At 41.5% G+C, this 15,451-nt stretch overlaps 1 protein-coding gene across 7 annotated transcripts in view; it reads left to right on the plus strand.

Moving 5' to 3' along the window:
* The window catches only part of Gart (phosphoribosylglycinamide formyltransferase, phosphoribosylglycinamide synthetase, phosphoribosylaminoimidazole synthetase), a 28,030-nt gene that overhangs the window by 10,575 nt on the left and 2,004 nt on the right, over positions 1-15,451 (plus strand). For 5 of the 7 annotated variants that reach the window (XM_004842322.4, XM_004842320.3, XM_087208268.1 and 2 more), the window contains 13 exons: positions 247-372; positions 1,317-1,404; positions 1,657-1,742; positions 2,004-2,172; positions 4,430-4,661; positions 7,523-7,617; positions 7,975-8,084; positions 8,686-8,884; positions 9,859-10,110; positions 10,347-10,499; positions 12,616-12,822; positions 13,805-13,942; positions 15,175-15,305. In XM_004842322.4, the coding sequence (XP_004842379.1) occupies positions 247-372; positions 1,317-1,404; positions 1,657-1,742; positions 2,004-2,172; positions 4,430-4,661; positions 7,523-7,617; positions 7,975-8,084; positions 8,686-8,884; positions 9,859-10,110; positions 10,347-10,499; positions 12,616-12,822; positions 13,805-13,942; positions 15,175-15,305 (1,986 nt within the window). The remainder of the gene's footprint in view (positions 1-246; positions 373-1,316; positions 1,405-1,656; positions 1,743-2,003; positions 2,173-4,429; positions 4,662-7,522; positions 7,618-7,974; positions 8,085-8,685; positions 8,885-9,858; positions 10,111-10,346; positions 10,500-12,615; positions 12,823-13,804; positions 13,943-15,174; positions 15,306-15,451) is intronic. The other 2 variants (XM_087208274.1, XM_021256200.2) reach the window with 1 other exon arrangement.

The following is a 15,451-nucleotide window of genomic DNA, read 5'->3' on the forward strand; positions in this document are numbered from 1 at the left end:
GCTGTTACCTGACCAGGACACCCACACCCACACCCACCCCCCCAAAAAAGAAAACCTGATTTATTCCAGTTGCTTCATCTAGAAACATAAACCCATCAGTTACAAAGGAAAAAGTGTAATATTGAAATACAAATGAAAAAAGAATGTTTTGTCTTTTAATCATTCTCGGTCAGTGAGTACTATACACATGGACTTACATCCTTTTTGGGCATTTAACCAAAGTGGGCTATGTTCTTTTCTTCATAGTGTCTGTGTTTCACCGACGGGAGGACAGTGGTCCCCATGCCCCCAGCCCAGGACCATAAGCGATTACTGGAAGGAGATCTGGGACCCAACACGGGGGGAATGGGAGCCTATTGTCCAGCACCCCAGGTACTTTCCAGGGCCTCTGCTCCACTTCAGTAGGAATTGTTTAAATGGCTCCAAAAGCTCTTACATAATGCTTTTCTGTTTTTATTTGGTTTGCTTATTTGTTTCTGCAAATTCTGATAGTGATTTGATTTACGGTTTTTTGTTTTTGTTTTGATGGGCTCTTGCTTTGTTTCCCAGGCTGACCTCAAATTTCCAATCTGTGCCAGGGATTTAGGTTAGTGGCACTGTGCCTGCCTTGCAAGCACAAGGTCCTGAGTTCGATCCCTGGTACCAGAAGAAAAAAAAAGAAAAGAAAAATCTAAACTTCTCTTTAAAAAAAAAATTGCAATTCTACTGCCTTATCTTCCCAAATAGCTGGGATGTGCTACTTCATTTGGCTTTTTTTCTTTTTGGTACCAGGGATTGAACTCAGGTCCTTGCACTTGCGAGGCAGGCGGCTGAACCACTCAGCTAAATCCCCGGCCCTCATTTGGCTTTCTGATCTCCTGTTACATGAGAGGTATCTCTCTGGTCTTTAAAATTAACCTTTTCTCAGAAGGTTTGAACAATGAAAATGGCCAGACTAATTTCTAACCAGTCTAGAATACAGAGAGGATTGGGTAGATTTTCCTATTCCCTCCTTTCTGCTCCAGATTTTTAATCCATAGAGCTTATTAGATTGGAAAATTACAGTTTTCATTTCTATAGGCACAGCACATAAAATTTATGAGCAGTCAATTGTGGTTAAGAAGCAGGTCAGACCACTAGTCTTTCTACATACTTCAGAACTGATGTTCTCAATAAATTCTTGGTCATGGGTATTTTGAACTTAATGAACTTGAGGTGCTCAGTCTTTCTCAGGTAGTAAAAAACAATAGTTCTCATTGTCCTTTGTGATATACCACTTACAAGATTTTTTTTTTTTAAATACCAGTTACATTTAAAGTACTTCTTATATTCCTCAGATTTCCAAGGATTTGTTACTAAAAATTAAAAATACTATTCTTCAGAGGACAGTAGATGGCATGCAGCAAGAGGGCACTCCGTACACAGGTAATTACGCTTGTCAGTATTATCACTGATACCATTTTAGTGTAGCTTTTCACTTTTGATAAATTCTTCCTACCACCTTTTAGTTGGCCACTGTTGTATTGTTTGTCGTTATTCTAAAACCTCAAGTATTAGAAGTTTATTTTCTAGGTTTTATAGTCAGAATACAATGTCTTCATTATAGATTTCCTTTATTTCACCCACCCCCACCCCCCACCCCCCCGTCTCTCTGTCTCACCGTCTTTTTTATAAAAGGAATTCTGTATGCTGGTATAATGCTGACCAAGGATGGCCCAAAAGTCTTGGAGTTTAATTGCCGTTTTGGTGATCCAGAGTGCCAAGTGAGTAACAATAGTTTAAGATAGTAAAGTATTATTTTGTAGAAATGTATGTTGTTTTAAGTTTAGGATTTGTCAACCTTGAAATAATTACCCTTGAGACACATGCAAGTTCTGCTGGTAACCCTACGAATAAAATGTTTCAAGAAAACTAAAGGTTAGGGCATGGTGGCGCATACTTGTAATCCCAGCACTCAGGAGGCTGAGCCAGGAGGATCGCCACAAGTTTGAGGCCAGCCTGTCATTCTGCTTATGTTCTTCCAGGTAATCCTCCCACTTCTTAAAAGTGATCTTTATGAAGTGATTCAGTCTACCTTAGATGGCCTGCTGTGTTCATCTCTGCCCAGTTGGCTAGAAAACCATACTGCGGTGACTGTCGTCATGGCAAGCAAAGGTTATCCTGGAGCCTACACCAAGGGCATGGAGATTACAGGTGAACGGTGGGGAATGGAGGTTGGATTACAATGTGACAGGTGACTGGTGCCACAGAAGCGGCCCCACCCGCCGCAAATGGATGCACAGCCATGAGAAGCCTTTCAGAGGTCCTTACCCACAGTGCTTATTGAGTATTATGTGTTCAGATATCCAAAATTGCAAGAGTTGAAGGACTGTGGTATCTACCTTTCTGAATAATGAAACCCAAGTCACACAAGTGTTCAGAGTGTCCCCCCAGAGCACCCTTTCCACTCTCCCAGAGCCAGGGGACTGCTAGGACTGCACGAAAGTCAGAGGAGCATTAGTGTGAACTACATCTGCAGAGGATAGGTTGTAGAAGCCTGATCTCTGACTAGCACAGGTGTGTGCAACCTCGTTCCCTGACCTCTTAGTTTACAGTGTGCCCCATGGTCATCTGGATAACAGAATTCAAACAGTTTTCAAAAAGTAGAGCTTTCTCTTCCCTTATTCTTCTTTTTTTTTTTTTTTTTTTTTTTGTACCAGGGATCAAACTCAGGACCTTGCACTTCTTCCCTTATTCTTTACAGGAATTGAGGCATCTAGTTAAATAATAAAACATTTTAATGGACAAATCAGTTCCAGTGCAATAAGCCCAAAGGCAGATCTCTGTGACCCCTAGCATGCTGTCGCTTAGCCTCTTCTAGTACTTCAGTAATGTATTTGAGGCCAGGAATGTTGGTACACACCTGTAGTCCCAACCTTGGGAGGCTGAGGGAGGGGTATTGCTGAAAGTTCAAGGCCAGCCGGAGCTACAGAGTGAGTTCAAGGCTGAAGTATATATACTGTCTCACCCGGACAACAAATCCATTCCCCTTGAATCCCATACATGGCAGTTTGACACATGGCACCTGGTTGCCTTTGAAAATGCAGAAAGATGAGATAGAAACAAAATCCCTTGGATTGGTGAAATTTGCCTGTCATTGAGGTGACACAGATACAGTAGTAGTTATTCCCAACAGAGCAGTATTCTGTATTACCAGTATCGGCAGGATAAAGTCCCTGTGCTGAGAATGACTGTGCTGGCAGAACCCTAGGAAGATGGTATTAGCCAACTACCAAATAGGAGGCTAAAATGTAAGGTGGAGAAGGACAGACTGGAGATAACATAAGGATTTTTTTGTTTTGTTTTTTTAGTTAAGAGAAGGACGCCTTTGTTTTGGTTTTTTGGGGGTTTTTTTGGTACCAGGATGAACTTGCAATCTTGCGCTCGCGAGGCAGGCACCAGAACCACTGAGCTAAATCCCTGGCCCAAGGACAGTTTTGTATAAACTGCTTTGGTCATTTTAGAATTTAGAAAATACAGTCTAATGGATTGTTGTTTTTTTGTTTTTGGTATCTGGGATCGAACTCAGGTCCTTGTGCTTGCAAAGCAGGCAGCGGAACCACTGAGCTAAATCCCTGGCCCCAGTCTAACGTTTTAAGTGTAATATATTTCAGAGCTGAAAAATAACTTGAAAGAAAATGAACTGATCCCTGTTAGAAGGGGGTGTGTCAGGAATGTAGCTCAGTGGTGCCTTGCCTGCCTGGCAAGTGCCAGGTCCTGAGTTTGAAAGAAAGAAAATGAAGCCAGGGACTTGGGGGCACCCTCAAAATTAAATTCAGATCAAATTTTGTCTTTAAATGTTACAGTTGTCACATAGGGGAAAAAAATTACTTAAGACTATGTTTTGCTCTGTTGTAACCTGTTGGTTATCTTTAAAAGAAAAAAACCATCATTACTTGAACGACTATGATGAAGAAAAAAAGAAATCCCCTTATTCTTAAGAGATGTGATCAAACGCAGGATTTATTTATTACTGCTTAGGTTTTATATCTTTTAACTTCTTTTGAAAGGAGAATTACTTTGTATTTTTAAGTCTAAAATCATTCAGACATTGGCTCCCCCCGTTTTTTTCCTCCCTCACTGACATAATAGTTTTTATGAAATTTACCATCATACAAGATTTTAGGAATATAATTGTCGTTCTCAAATAGAAGAGACTGTTTTTAGGAAAAATTATAATTTGGGGGGCGGGGGTACTGGGAATCGAACTCAAGACCTAGAGCTTGCTAGGCAGGCATGGTGCCACTGAGCTAAATCCCCAGCCCAAAATTATAATTTTTGAAAGAGGGGCTAGATTGTACGGCCCTGGGGTAGAGGCTCTGGGTTCAATCCCTAGTACCACAAAAAGAGAAAAAGCCGTTAGAAATGGTAAATCAATTTGAAATCATGCATCATATCTGCTCTCTTCCAGGCATTCCCGAAGCTCAGGCTTTAGGACTGGAGGTATTCCACGCAGGCACTGCCCTCAAAGATGGGAAAGTAGTAACCAGCGGGGGCAGAGTGCTCACAGTAACAGCCATCCGGGAAAATCTCAAATCAGCTCTTGAGGAAGCCAAGAAGGGACTCGCCACTATCAAGTTTGAGGGAGCTGTTTATAGGAAGGACATCGGCTTTCATGCCATAGCTTTCCTCCAGCAGCCCAGGTAAACTTCTTCTGAGGTGGTTAGGGTGCATTTTCAGAACTGCCCTAGGTGGCTCTGTAGAAAATTCTGTCAGTCCTATGCTAAGTCATCCTATTCTGTATGCGTTTCTCTTTGTGGGATTGATCTGATCTTGGTTTGTGTTTCATTTGAATCAAAACTGTAGCAGTATGCAAATTGAATGGAAAAACCTCAAGATAGCTCATCTTTGAAAAGTTTATCCATGATGATATCATCACGGTGATAATGAGGATTTTTGTTCTTGTGTTATCACAGAATATAGTTGTTTTGAATCATAATTCTTAGTTTTGTCCAAGAACTCAAGATGAGAATATCAGTCATCTAACTTTGTAATGGAATTTGATTATCCTGAAACATTGGCAGTCATCATTTTCCACTGGATTTTTATCTGTTTCTGACATGTTTTTTTACCTCTTCTTGATTCATTTGTTGACATGTGCGACTGTTCCCTTATAAAATCAATAAACTACTCTTTGTGGTGTGTTTTCGTTTCTTCTTTGTTTTTTTATTTTTTGTGGGGCTTTTTGTTTGTTTTTGAGGCAGGACTCACTATGTGGTTCATGCTAGCCTTGAACTATGAAGCCCAAATTGGCCTTGAACTCAAGCTGTCCTCCTGCCTCAGCCTTCTGAGTGCTGTGGTTATAGCCATGTGCCACCACGCCTGTTTGTTTCTCAAGAATATATCATTTTTGGCCAGGGATTTAGCTCAGTGGTTTCGCCGCCTGCTGCGCAAGCACAAGGACCTGAGTTCGATCCCCGGTACCAAAAAAAAAAAAGATTCAAAAAAAAAAGAATATATCATTTTTACTGGTTTTCATTAAGTTCATCCATGAGTAATGTATTTTACAACAAAAATTTCTAGCAACTTAATTCAAGCGGTACTATGAGAGGCAGAGTTTTAAAGTGATCAGTAACAGAATGCCATCCAAAAATTTTATTTTTCATTTAAAAATGACTAGATTTGGGCCCAGAATTTAGCTCAGTGGTTTCGCCACCTGCCTTGCAAGCACAAGGACCCAAGTTTGATCCCCGGTACCAAAAAAAAAAAAAAAAAAGGCTAGATTCCTTAGAAATGACCTATATCAAGGGGCTGCAATCTTTTAAGTTTTTCACAATACTTGATTGAACTCAGGGCCTTTGCACTGAGCTATATCCCCAGCCCCCCACCCCCATTTTCTTTTTTTTTTGAGACAGGGTCTCCCTAAGTTGAAATTGCTCAGCCTAGCCTTGAACTTATGATCCTCCTGTCTTAGGTTCCCAGAGTGCTAGAATTACAGGTGTCCACCACCACACCTGGCTAGGGAACTACAGTCTTAATTTTAGGCTGAGTTCTTTACGTCAAAGGTGAAAATGAGGTGCTACAACACTGTTTGCTACCTAAGTCTTTTAAACCAGTCAGTCTGTGTTTCCTGCCTGAGTGACCCATGCTGCTGACTGGATTGATCACCAGTGCTCTCACTAGCTGCACCCTGGCAGCTTCTGCAACATACTTCTGCATCTGTCACTGTATCCTAGTAAGCCAAAGTTCTCATTTTTGCAAGGCAGCACTACTGAATTTGCAATCAGTTCTCAGACTTCATCTTGTAAAATGCTGGAATCTGAGTATCGTGACGTGGTCTTGCTTTTTTGGCTTAATCTTGTTTCCTACTGTCCTCAGCTGTAAGGAAACTGATATGGCTATGCATTTATATTGTTACAGTAAGAACTTGGTTTGATTATTTAGGTATGTCTTAAGTTTTTTGTTTGTTTGGTTTTGATTTTTTGTGTTATGATATTGAGGGATTGAGCCTGTGGGTGAGCTTCACATCCTCAGCCCCTTTTTGGTTTGTTTTGTTTTGCTTTGTTTTTTTGGTACTGGGGATCAAGCTTGGGTCCGTGTGCTTGCGCAGCAGGCGGTAAAACCACTGGGCTAAATCCCCTGCCCCCTTTTTGTTTTTTTAATCTTGAAACAGGGTATCACCTAGTGACCCAGACTGAACTTGAACTTGTGATCCTCCTACCTCAGCCACCCTAAGTGCTGGGATTACAGGTGTGCACCATCTCACCCAGCCAGAACATATAGAGTTCCTATAACCCTAGTTTTCATTTTTCTTCCCTTGTGCTGGGGGTGCAACCTAAGGCCTCATGCAGGCTAGGCGAGTGCGCTAGCACTGGGCTGTACCCTCTAGGCTCTGTTTTCACATTGTAACTTGGTTTTGGCACTGCCCATTCCCAAAATTGAACCAAGAAAGTCGTAGCAAAATATCAGTACATTTGAAACTTAGCATGGCAATTGCTAAGAGATAAGAGAGGGAAATAGGGAATTACATGATTTCAGTTTTACAGGACAAATTATGGAGATAGAATTATGGTGATGGTTGTCTGAGATGAATATTTATTTATTTATTTTTTTTTATGGTGCTGGGGATCTAACTCAGGACCTTGCACTTGCAAAGCAGGCGGCGGCACCACTGAATATTTAATACCACTGAACTACATACTTACAAATGGTTAATGTGGTAGATTTCATTTGTATTTTACCACAATGAAAAATTTCTTTGTGTGTTTAGCAGCCTGTGAGAAGTATTTCTGAAAGAAACACGTGACTAGAATAATGGATGGTTCTCAATAGGTGCTGCAGTAGAATCAACTAGAGAGGTTATTTAAACACATTTCAATTCCTGGGGCCTACCCAAGACTAGTTAAATGATAGTCTCTATGGATGGGCTCTAGGCATTGAGTGTTTTAATACCTCAGTGAATGTGAAAAGCACTTGGGATGTCTTCTGCCTTAGAATATGATTTTTAAGATCAATTTTGCCTCGCATTAAGGTGATGTCTTAGTTGTTGTTTTCAATTCCTTAGGGGCCTGACTTACAAAGACTCTGGGGTAGACATTGCAGCTGGAAATATGCTGGTTAAGAAAATTCAGCCTTTAGCAAAAGCTACCTCCAGACCTGGTAAGTCGGATTCTGACTTTTAGTAATAATAAGTACTATTATTTGCTAATTTATTTACTTTACATTGTAAATTGATTAGGGCTTTATATTTAACTGGGGAAAATGTCCCAAATTAATGCCATGTTCCTCTTAATTCTTATCCTACTTACACCAAACCCATAACCTGTCTTTTTCCCCCTTAAGGAATACATTTCTTATCTGTGATATTACTGCTTTCTTGATCGGTTCTTTGAATACATGGTACTCTTTCCCATTCTCCGAAAAGGCAGCTCTGATTGCCATCATTCTTATGAAAAAGTGGCCAGAATATCATGTTTAACTAATATATTAACAAGTAATTAATGTTCTCTCTGGCAGGCTGTGATGTTGATCTTGGAGGTTTTGCTGGTCTTTTTGATTTGAAAGCAGCTGGTTTCAAAGATCCTCTTCTGGCCTCTGGGACAGATGGTGTTGGGACTAAACTGAAGGTAATCAGACACCATTGTGAATAAAGGCCTTTTGTCAAAGATAGAGGGAATTACTGTATGTCAAGTACATATTTTTTTCTTTTGACATATATAAACTAAAAAGAATCATACCAAGTAACCACGTATTTTAGCCATATGGCTAAAATGTATGTACATTTCTAACAATATTATTGAGACTATATTTGGGTGAAAGAGTATTGTAGGGAATTAAAGGGGGGTAATTTGGACCAAATCACTTATCAGAATTTAGTGTCCTTTTGTTCGGGGTGTTAAGAACAGCTAATCCCAGCTCCTGGGAGGCTGAGGCAGGAGGATCACTGCAAGTTTGAGGCCAACCTGGGCTACATAGTGAGTTCAGGGCCAGCCTGAATACAAAGGGAAACCCTGCCTCAAAAAACAAACAAACAAGGGGCCAGGGATTTAGCTCAGTGGTTCTGCCACCTGCCTCGAAAGCACAAGGTCCCGAGTTTGATTCCCTGGTACCAAAAAGAAAAAAAGAATAGCTACCGAAGACAGTGGTACTTGACAGCCTCTGTGAATAAACTGACAAGATACCATATAGAGTTTGTTCTCTAATGTGGATGTTTATCTTGTTCTATAGATTGCCCAGCTGTGCAATAAGCACAGTACCATTGGTCAAGATTTGGTTGCAATGTGTGTAAATGACATTCTGGCGCAAGGAGCAGAGCCCCTCTTTTTCCTTGATTATTTTTCCTGTGGAAAACTTGACCTCAGGACGACGGAAGCTGTTGTTGCTGGAGTCGCTGAGGCTTGTAAACAAGCTGGGTGTGCTCTGCTAGGTATGATTGTTTTAACCACGAGTCTTTCTCCTCACTGTAAGTTAATCTGGAGTACCAATGTGATCCTATGGCTTAGCTAGTGTGAGAGACTATCACAAGGTGTGGGGAGTGAAATACAGATAAAGCTACCTGAGCTGATCTTAGAGCGTGGTGCTTTGGCCGCCAGGCCCACACTTCTACACTGTCGGGCAGGCTTTGCCCCCTTTTCCTTCTCCGTCTTTCTCAAGAGCCTCCACACAAAGGCCTGGGTTATTTCCTCCCTACGGTACCATACCAGAGCAAATGGATTCCTGGCATTTCAGATCTTAAACTGTATTTTCCCAGAAAAAAGATGTAAAGAATAAAATGTGGCCAGGTTGGGTAGAAATACCACCTAACTGTATGTGAGATTTTTTTCTTTTTTTTAGCAGAATGATTTTGTAAGTAGTAGACCAAAGAACAAAACTGCGTCTTCCATGTTACTATTTCTTTTTTGTTTAGTTGGTTTTGGTTTTGGGGTTTTTTTGTTTGTTTTGCTTTTTTATTTCTTGTTTTTTTGGTTTTGGGTTTTTGAGACAAGGTCTCTCTGTGTAGTCCAGGCTGGCCTCAAACTCGAGGTGCTCCTACCTCAGCCTCCAAGTACTGAGATTACAAGCGTGCGCCACCACACACAAAAATATGAAACCATTTTTTAAAACTAAACTGCTATAAAAATGATGTTATACTCAAATAAACATTGACCCTTGGAAAGCAGTGATGTTTGAGGGATGCACACCGGCTTGGAGGGGTATGACCTTATTATCTCAGCCTTTGTAGGAATTAGTGCTATTTCCCCTGAAATCGAGCTTGGTTAAACATTGTTAGGCATCTGATAGAGTACAGAGTATAACCACGTGCTTCATTTTTCGTGCTAAGAGCAGCTTGTGCCAGCCACTCTTTCCTAAGCAGATTTATAAATATCATGTGGCTTCTTTGCTCTTGTCTTACCCCACCAGGAGGTGAAACGGCAGAGATGCCAGACATGTATCCTCCTGGAGAGTATGACCTAGCGGGTTTTGCTGTCGGTGGCATGGAGCGGTACCAGAAACTCCCTCACCTGGAACAGATCGTGGAAGGGGATGTTGTTGTTGGAATAGCCTCATCTGGTCTTCATAGCAATGGATTTAGCCTTGTGAGGAAAATTGTGGCACAGTCTTCACTGGAATACTCCTCTCTAGCACCTGGTGGCTGTGGTGACCAGACTTTAGGTAAGCTCAGTGCTGCTTAGATGTGTTTGGGCAACTACTCTGTGGGTCTAGTCTCTCCTTAGTCAATGGTAGAATGCAGTGAATTACATTAGTGGATGGTTTGCTGCTTGGACACTATTTTAAATAGAATTGGTTTGTTTGTGCAGGATTACAGTCATTGTCATCTTCAAGTTCTTTTACATGCTTTAGTTTTGCATTTGTAGGCTAAATCTTTGTCTGACCTCTCCAACCTACAGGAGACTTACTTCTAACTCCAACCAGAATCTACAGCCGTTCACTGTTACCTGTCATACGTTCAGGACTTGTCAAGGCCTTTGCCCATATTACTGGTGGAGGCTTGCTAGAAAACATTCCCAGAGTCCTCCCTAAGAAATTTGGGGTGGATTTAGGTAAGATCATTAATGGGAACTTCTATTCAAAAAAACCACTGAAGAGGGGCTGGGGCTATAGCTCAGTGATAGAGTGGTTACCTGGCATGTGCAAACCCCTGCGTTTGCTCCCCAGCACCACAAAAACAAATCGAGCAACAAAATGTACTATAGAGGAAACTCTCTGGGCAGTTAGTACTGTTTATGTATGATTATACATGGAAACTTCGTATGCATTGGAGTTTACTATATTACCCATGTAGTCTATGGTTTTACTGCTTGGACACTATTATAGAACTGGTTTATGTAAGGCATAAAATCCTCTTGTGTAATTAGCTTACATAAAGATGAAGAAGTACTATAAGCAGATCCTCCAAAGGGATTGGTAACCTCAAGTTCTATCAAAGTGGAACCCTACATGTCAGAAAGAGAAATGGTGGCTGATAAGTTGTCCGTATTGGAGGTAAAAGGACCTGAAACAGGGCATAGAACAGGGAGACAGATTCGAAATTATTCCATACTTAGAAGGAAAAAGCCCGGGCATGGTGATTCACACTTATAATCTCAGCACTTGGGAGGCTGAGGCAGGAAGATCACCATGAGTTCAAGGTTAGCCTGGACTGCGTAGTGAGTTCAAGGCCAGGCTAACCTCATCTCAGGAAAAAAAAAAGTGGTTCAAGAAAACAAAAACTTGCCATGCCTGCCTGGCAAGTGCAGGGTCCTGAGTTCAATCCTGAGTACTAAAAAAAAAAAAAAAAATAACAACAAAAACTTTAAGGACCAATTCCTTGATTGAATTCTTTTTTTTTTGGTGCCTGGGATCAAACTCAGAACCTTATGCTTGTGAGGCAGGCAATGGCACCACTGAGCTAAACCCCCAGCTTGATTGGATTCTTTAAGTAGTGAAAAACTGCCTGCCGATGAATGAGGAAACAAGGCAAAACCAATTAATTTGCCAATGTCTGTAGTGTAAACACTTCCCCTGTTGCCAACTAAAATATATGTGTGTATTAACAGCCTGTGGGAGCTGGCTCTGGCTTGCCACTGTCGTGTGATTAGGACACTGATAGAGGTTGAGTAACCCTTGTCCAAAGTGCTCATGTCTCAGAAGTGTGTGGGACTTTTTCCTGTTTGGGAATACTGTGTGCATATACATACTGAGTTATAGCTTGGGGTTAGAACTCAAGTCCAAAACTGAAAGTCATTTGTGTTTCATATATACTTTATACACATAGCCTGAAGGTAATTTTATACAGTATTTTTAGTGCACCTGCCTGTTGACTGACTGTGGAAGGTTAGATGTGGCATTTTCAGTTTTCTTTGTGTTTTGAGTTATACAGATGTCTTTATCCCAGTAAAAACCCCTTTGCATCAGCCTCTAAGGTTTCTTCCACAAATCATACTTTGACTACAACAGATGTAAGTAAGAGATTTTCAACATTAAAATTACTATTTGTATTACTAAGGACTTGTTCATTTATAGAAACTAAGCTCTTATCCTGTCCAGCTTCTTTTCTATAAATACTTTGTGAAACTTGTTACTGAAATAGGAATACAGTATGGCAGTCTTATTTGGCAGATCACTTAATACACCATCAACATCTGCTTGTACATAAAGTCTGTGTTTTGGTCATGGCTAAGACCCAGCTAAGCACTCACAAAAGGAGGTACACCAGCCTCTGTTGGAATCCAGCTATGAGCACTTCCTGATCAACAAAGGATTTGTAAAGAGGTAGCAATTTTGTGCAGCACAAAGCTTTATTCAAGTGTGTTTGTTGGCCAACTAAACAAAATGGGTTTTGGGGTCCTTTTTGAGACAGGGTCTCACTATGTAGTTCAGGCTGACCTTGAACTCACTCACTATGTAGCCCAGGTTGGCCTTAAACTCATGGCAATCCTCCTGCCTCAGCCTCCCCAAGTTCTGGGATTACAGGCATGCACCACTATGCCTGGCCAAAATGCTTTTAATATCTGAGGAACATATGGATTTAAAAAAAAAAAAATCTGTGAGCCCAGTTGTACAGTTTTATCCTGTACACACAGCAGGGCCTGCTAGTAACTTCTGTATCGGCATGCGTGCATTCTTTTGTTCCTTTGTGAGACCTAGGTTAATTGGACAGCTCTTACTTGTTCCCAGATGCCCGCACCTGGAGGATCCCCAGAGTCTTTTCATGGTTACAGCAGGAAGGGCAGCTCTCTGAAGAAGAGATGGCCAGAACATTTAACTGTGGAGTTGGAGCTGCCCTGGTGGTTTCAAAAGATCAGACGGATCACATTCTGAGAGAGATTCAGCAGCGGCAGGAGGAGGCCTGGGTGATTGGCAGTGTGGTTGCATGCCCTGAAGGTAATCATTCCGTGTTTGTTTTTAGGCTTATAATCTCAAATAGAAATGAGCCCCGCCTCCCAAGCTCTTTGCACCCTTATTTCCAGTCACTGCCACAGCATCTACCTTTACCCAAGTGGCACATGACACGTCCAGCCCAGTGACTACACTGTACATACCTGATTTCCGCCTCAGGACTCTGGCACCTCTGTGTAGTTTTCACATGTGCACAGCCACACCCCACAGGGTCACTTCCCAAAGTAACCTCCCTACATCCAAGACTGATGGCTATGCCTTGTGGTTCGGCTCCTAGGATGAGGAGGGAGGATCTGAGCACTGCTGTGAATCAGCTGGGCCTGTGCTGGACCTGCTAGCACTTGACAGAGACTCACTAACACAGATGTCAGAGGTGGTTGACCTTTTTTCTGTCAGGTCTGTCAGTTTCATTCTCAGGCAGCTTATCCAAATGTGGGAAAAATAACACCCCTCGGCTCCCACTGCAGTGAGAGGGCTTCTTACTACAGCTCACATCAGGTCTTTGAATGGCCTCGCTGGGTTACTTCTGAGGCCAGAAGGTCATGAAACTGTCCCGAATGGCCGCACTGGCAGGCAGGATCATATCAGGAAGTTTTCTTTGTTGGTTTGTTTGTTTGTTTATTTGAGATTGGGGGGGAGTTGTTTTATTTTTGTTGGTTTGATTTTTCGTTTTTTGAGACAGGGTCTTGCTGGCCTTGAACTCACTATGTGGCCCAGGCTGGCTTCAAACTGTTGGTGATCCTCCTGCCTCAGCCTCCCGAGTGTTGGGTGCCACCACACCCAGCTAGGATGTTTTTGTATAAATATATGGTGTTAGGTGATACAAGCCTGGTTTAGTTTCTTGCATATCTTATTTTTGAGTATAAAATACAATATTCTAAAGTTCACATCAAATATATTTATTTCCCATTATTTCTGTTAATTCACATTTGTCCTTTCCTTGCTTATGGGTATATTTGAAATGAAGGTTCCCCACGTGTGAAAGTCAAGAATCTGATTGAAACCATGCAAATAAATGAGTCGGTGTTGGTGAATGGCTCCCTGGAAACTCATTTCCCTGCCCAACAAAAAAAGGCAAGAGTGGCCGTCTTGATATCTGGAACAGGTGAGACGTGGCTTCCTCTCTCAGTGGCACAAGAGCACTTCCCTTCCTCTCCACCTCCCACCCAGCCCACCCCCAAAGATCAGACGGCGAGGGTACTCTTCAGTAGTCTGAGGTGAAGGTGTGGTCATTCAGGGGTGTCACCTTTTCCCCATCCTTAGTCTTTCCACTTTTCTTAGGGGTTTGAGACCTTTCCCTGACGAAAAGTAACAGCTGTGAGGAAGATGGTTAAAGACAAGCTAGGAAAGACAGGATGAAAATTCCATCTTTTCAACAAAGCTTTTGTTCATAGGGGAGGGGGCTTGAGGGGCAAATAGGATAAAATGAAATTTATTAATAAAGCAAAAGAAAAATCCATCATTTCTATAGTAGCTCAGTAGTTGCACAGTCTAAAACTGTTGGGAGTTTTTTTTTTGTTTTTGTTTTTTTTTTGGTACCGGGGATTAAACTCAGGACCTTGCACCTGCAAGGCAGGTGCCGGAACCACTGAGCTAAATCCCCAGCCCTATTCTTAAACTATTAAAAAGAAGTAACTTGGGCCGGGGATTTAGCTCAGTGGTTCTGGCGCCTGCCTCTTGTAAGCTCAAGGTCCCAAGTTCGATCCCCAGTACCAAAATAAAAAATAGTTTAAGAATAAGACCTTAAAAAAAAAAAGAATAAGAACTTTTATGTTTGACCTTTATAGGTGGAGAGGTAAAAACATTTTATTCTCTCAGACGGATATAGCATGACTTTTTTTGTATTATAAGTGACATTGCTATAAACTTATATAATATGTTGTTAAATGCATATCTGATTGTTTCTTTAGTTTCCAGTCTGAAAGGTATAATTGCTTTACAAGGCAATTTTAAGATTTCAATATATTTTAGGTTCAAGTTGATGGTAAAGCAAAAAAACTGCTGTAAGGTCCACAATGGTATCTTTCTTGACAAGGTTGATTTTTCTTGCTTAATAAAGCAACATATTCCTCATCACTCAGTTTTAAAATCATGTTATACACTGTACTGTAGTGCTAGGTCATGAGATGTTGTTTGAGTTATATATCCTGCAACCAAGAATACCAGTTTTTCATTAATCATTAATCCAGGATCCCAAGAGAAGGGGAATTTAAAACCCTAACACATGCTGACAGCCTTTTCCAAGACATTTTCCCAAAGCTTGACCACTCCTCATTCAGAGTGACACATGCCACTTTAAGAAGCGTTAGCTCACTTGTTTTTTCCCTGCCTTTTCAGGATCAAACCTCCAGGCACTTATAGACAGCACTCAGGATCCAAACAGTGCTGCTCACATTGTTGTCGTTATCTCCAACAAACCCGCAGTGGCTGGATTAAACAAAGCTGAAAAAGCTGGTATTCCCACCAGAGTAAGTTACTTGGGACAGGTGCTGTCCTGCAGGCTGGTTATCTTGTTTTGGGGTTTCTTTTGGTGCTGGGGATACAACCGAGGGCTTCACGCATGCTAAGCACATATTCTGCCACTGAGCTCCACGTCCAGCCCCATAGGCTGTAG

Source organism: Heterocephalus glaber, unplaced genomic scaffold (genome assembly GCF_053883595.1).
Source record: "Heterocephalus glaber isolate CG9 unplaced genomic scaffold, H.glaber_assembly_v1.0 deba00000122, whole genome shotgun sequence".
Taxonomy (NCBI): domain Eukaryota; kingdom Metazoa; phylum Chordata; class Mammalia; order Rodentia; family Bathyergidae; genus Heterocephalus; species Heterocephalus glaber.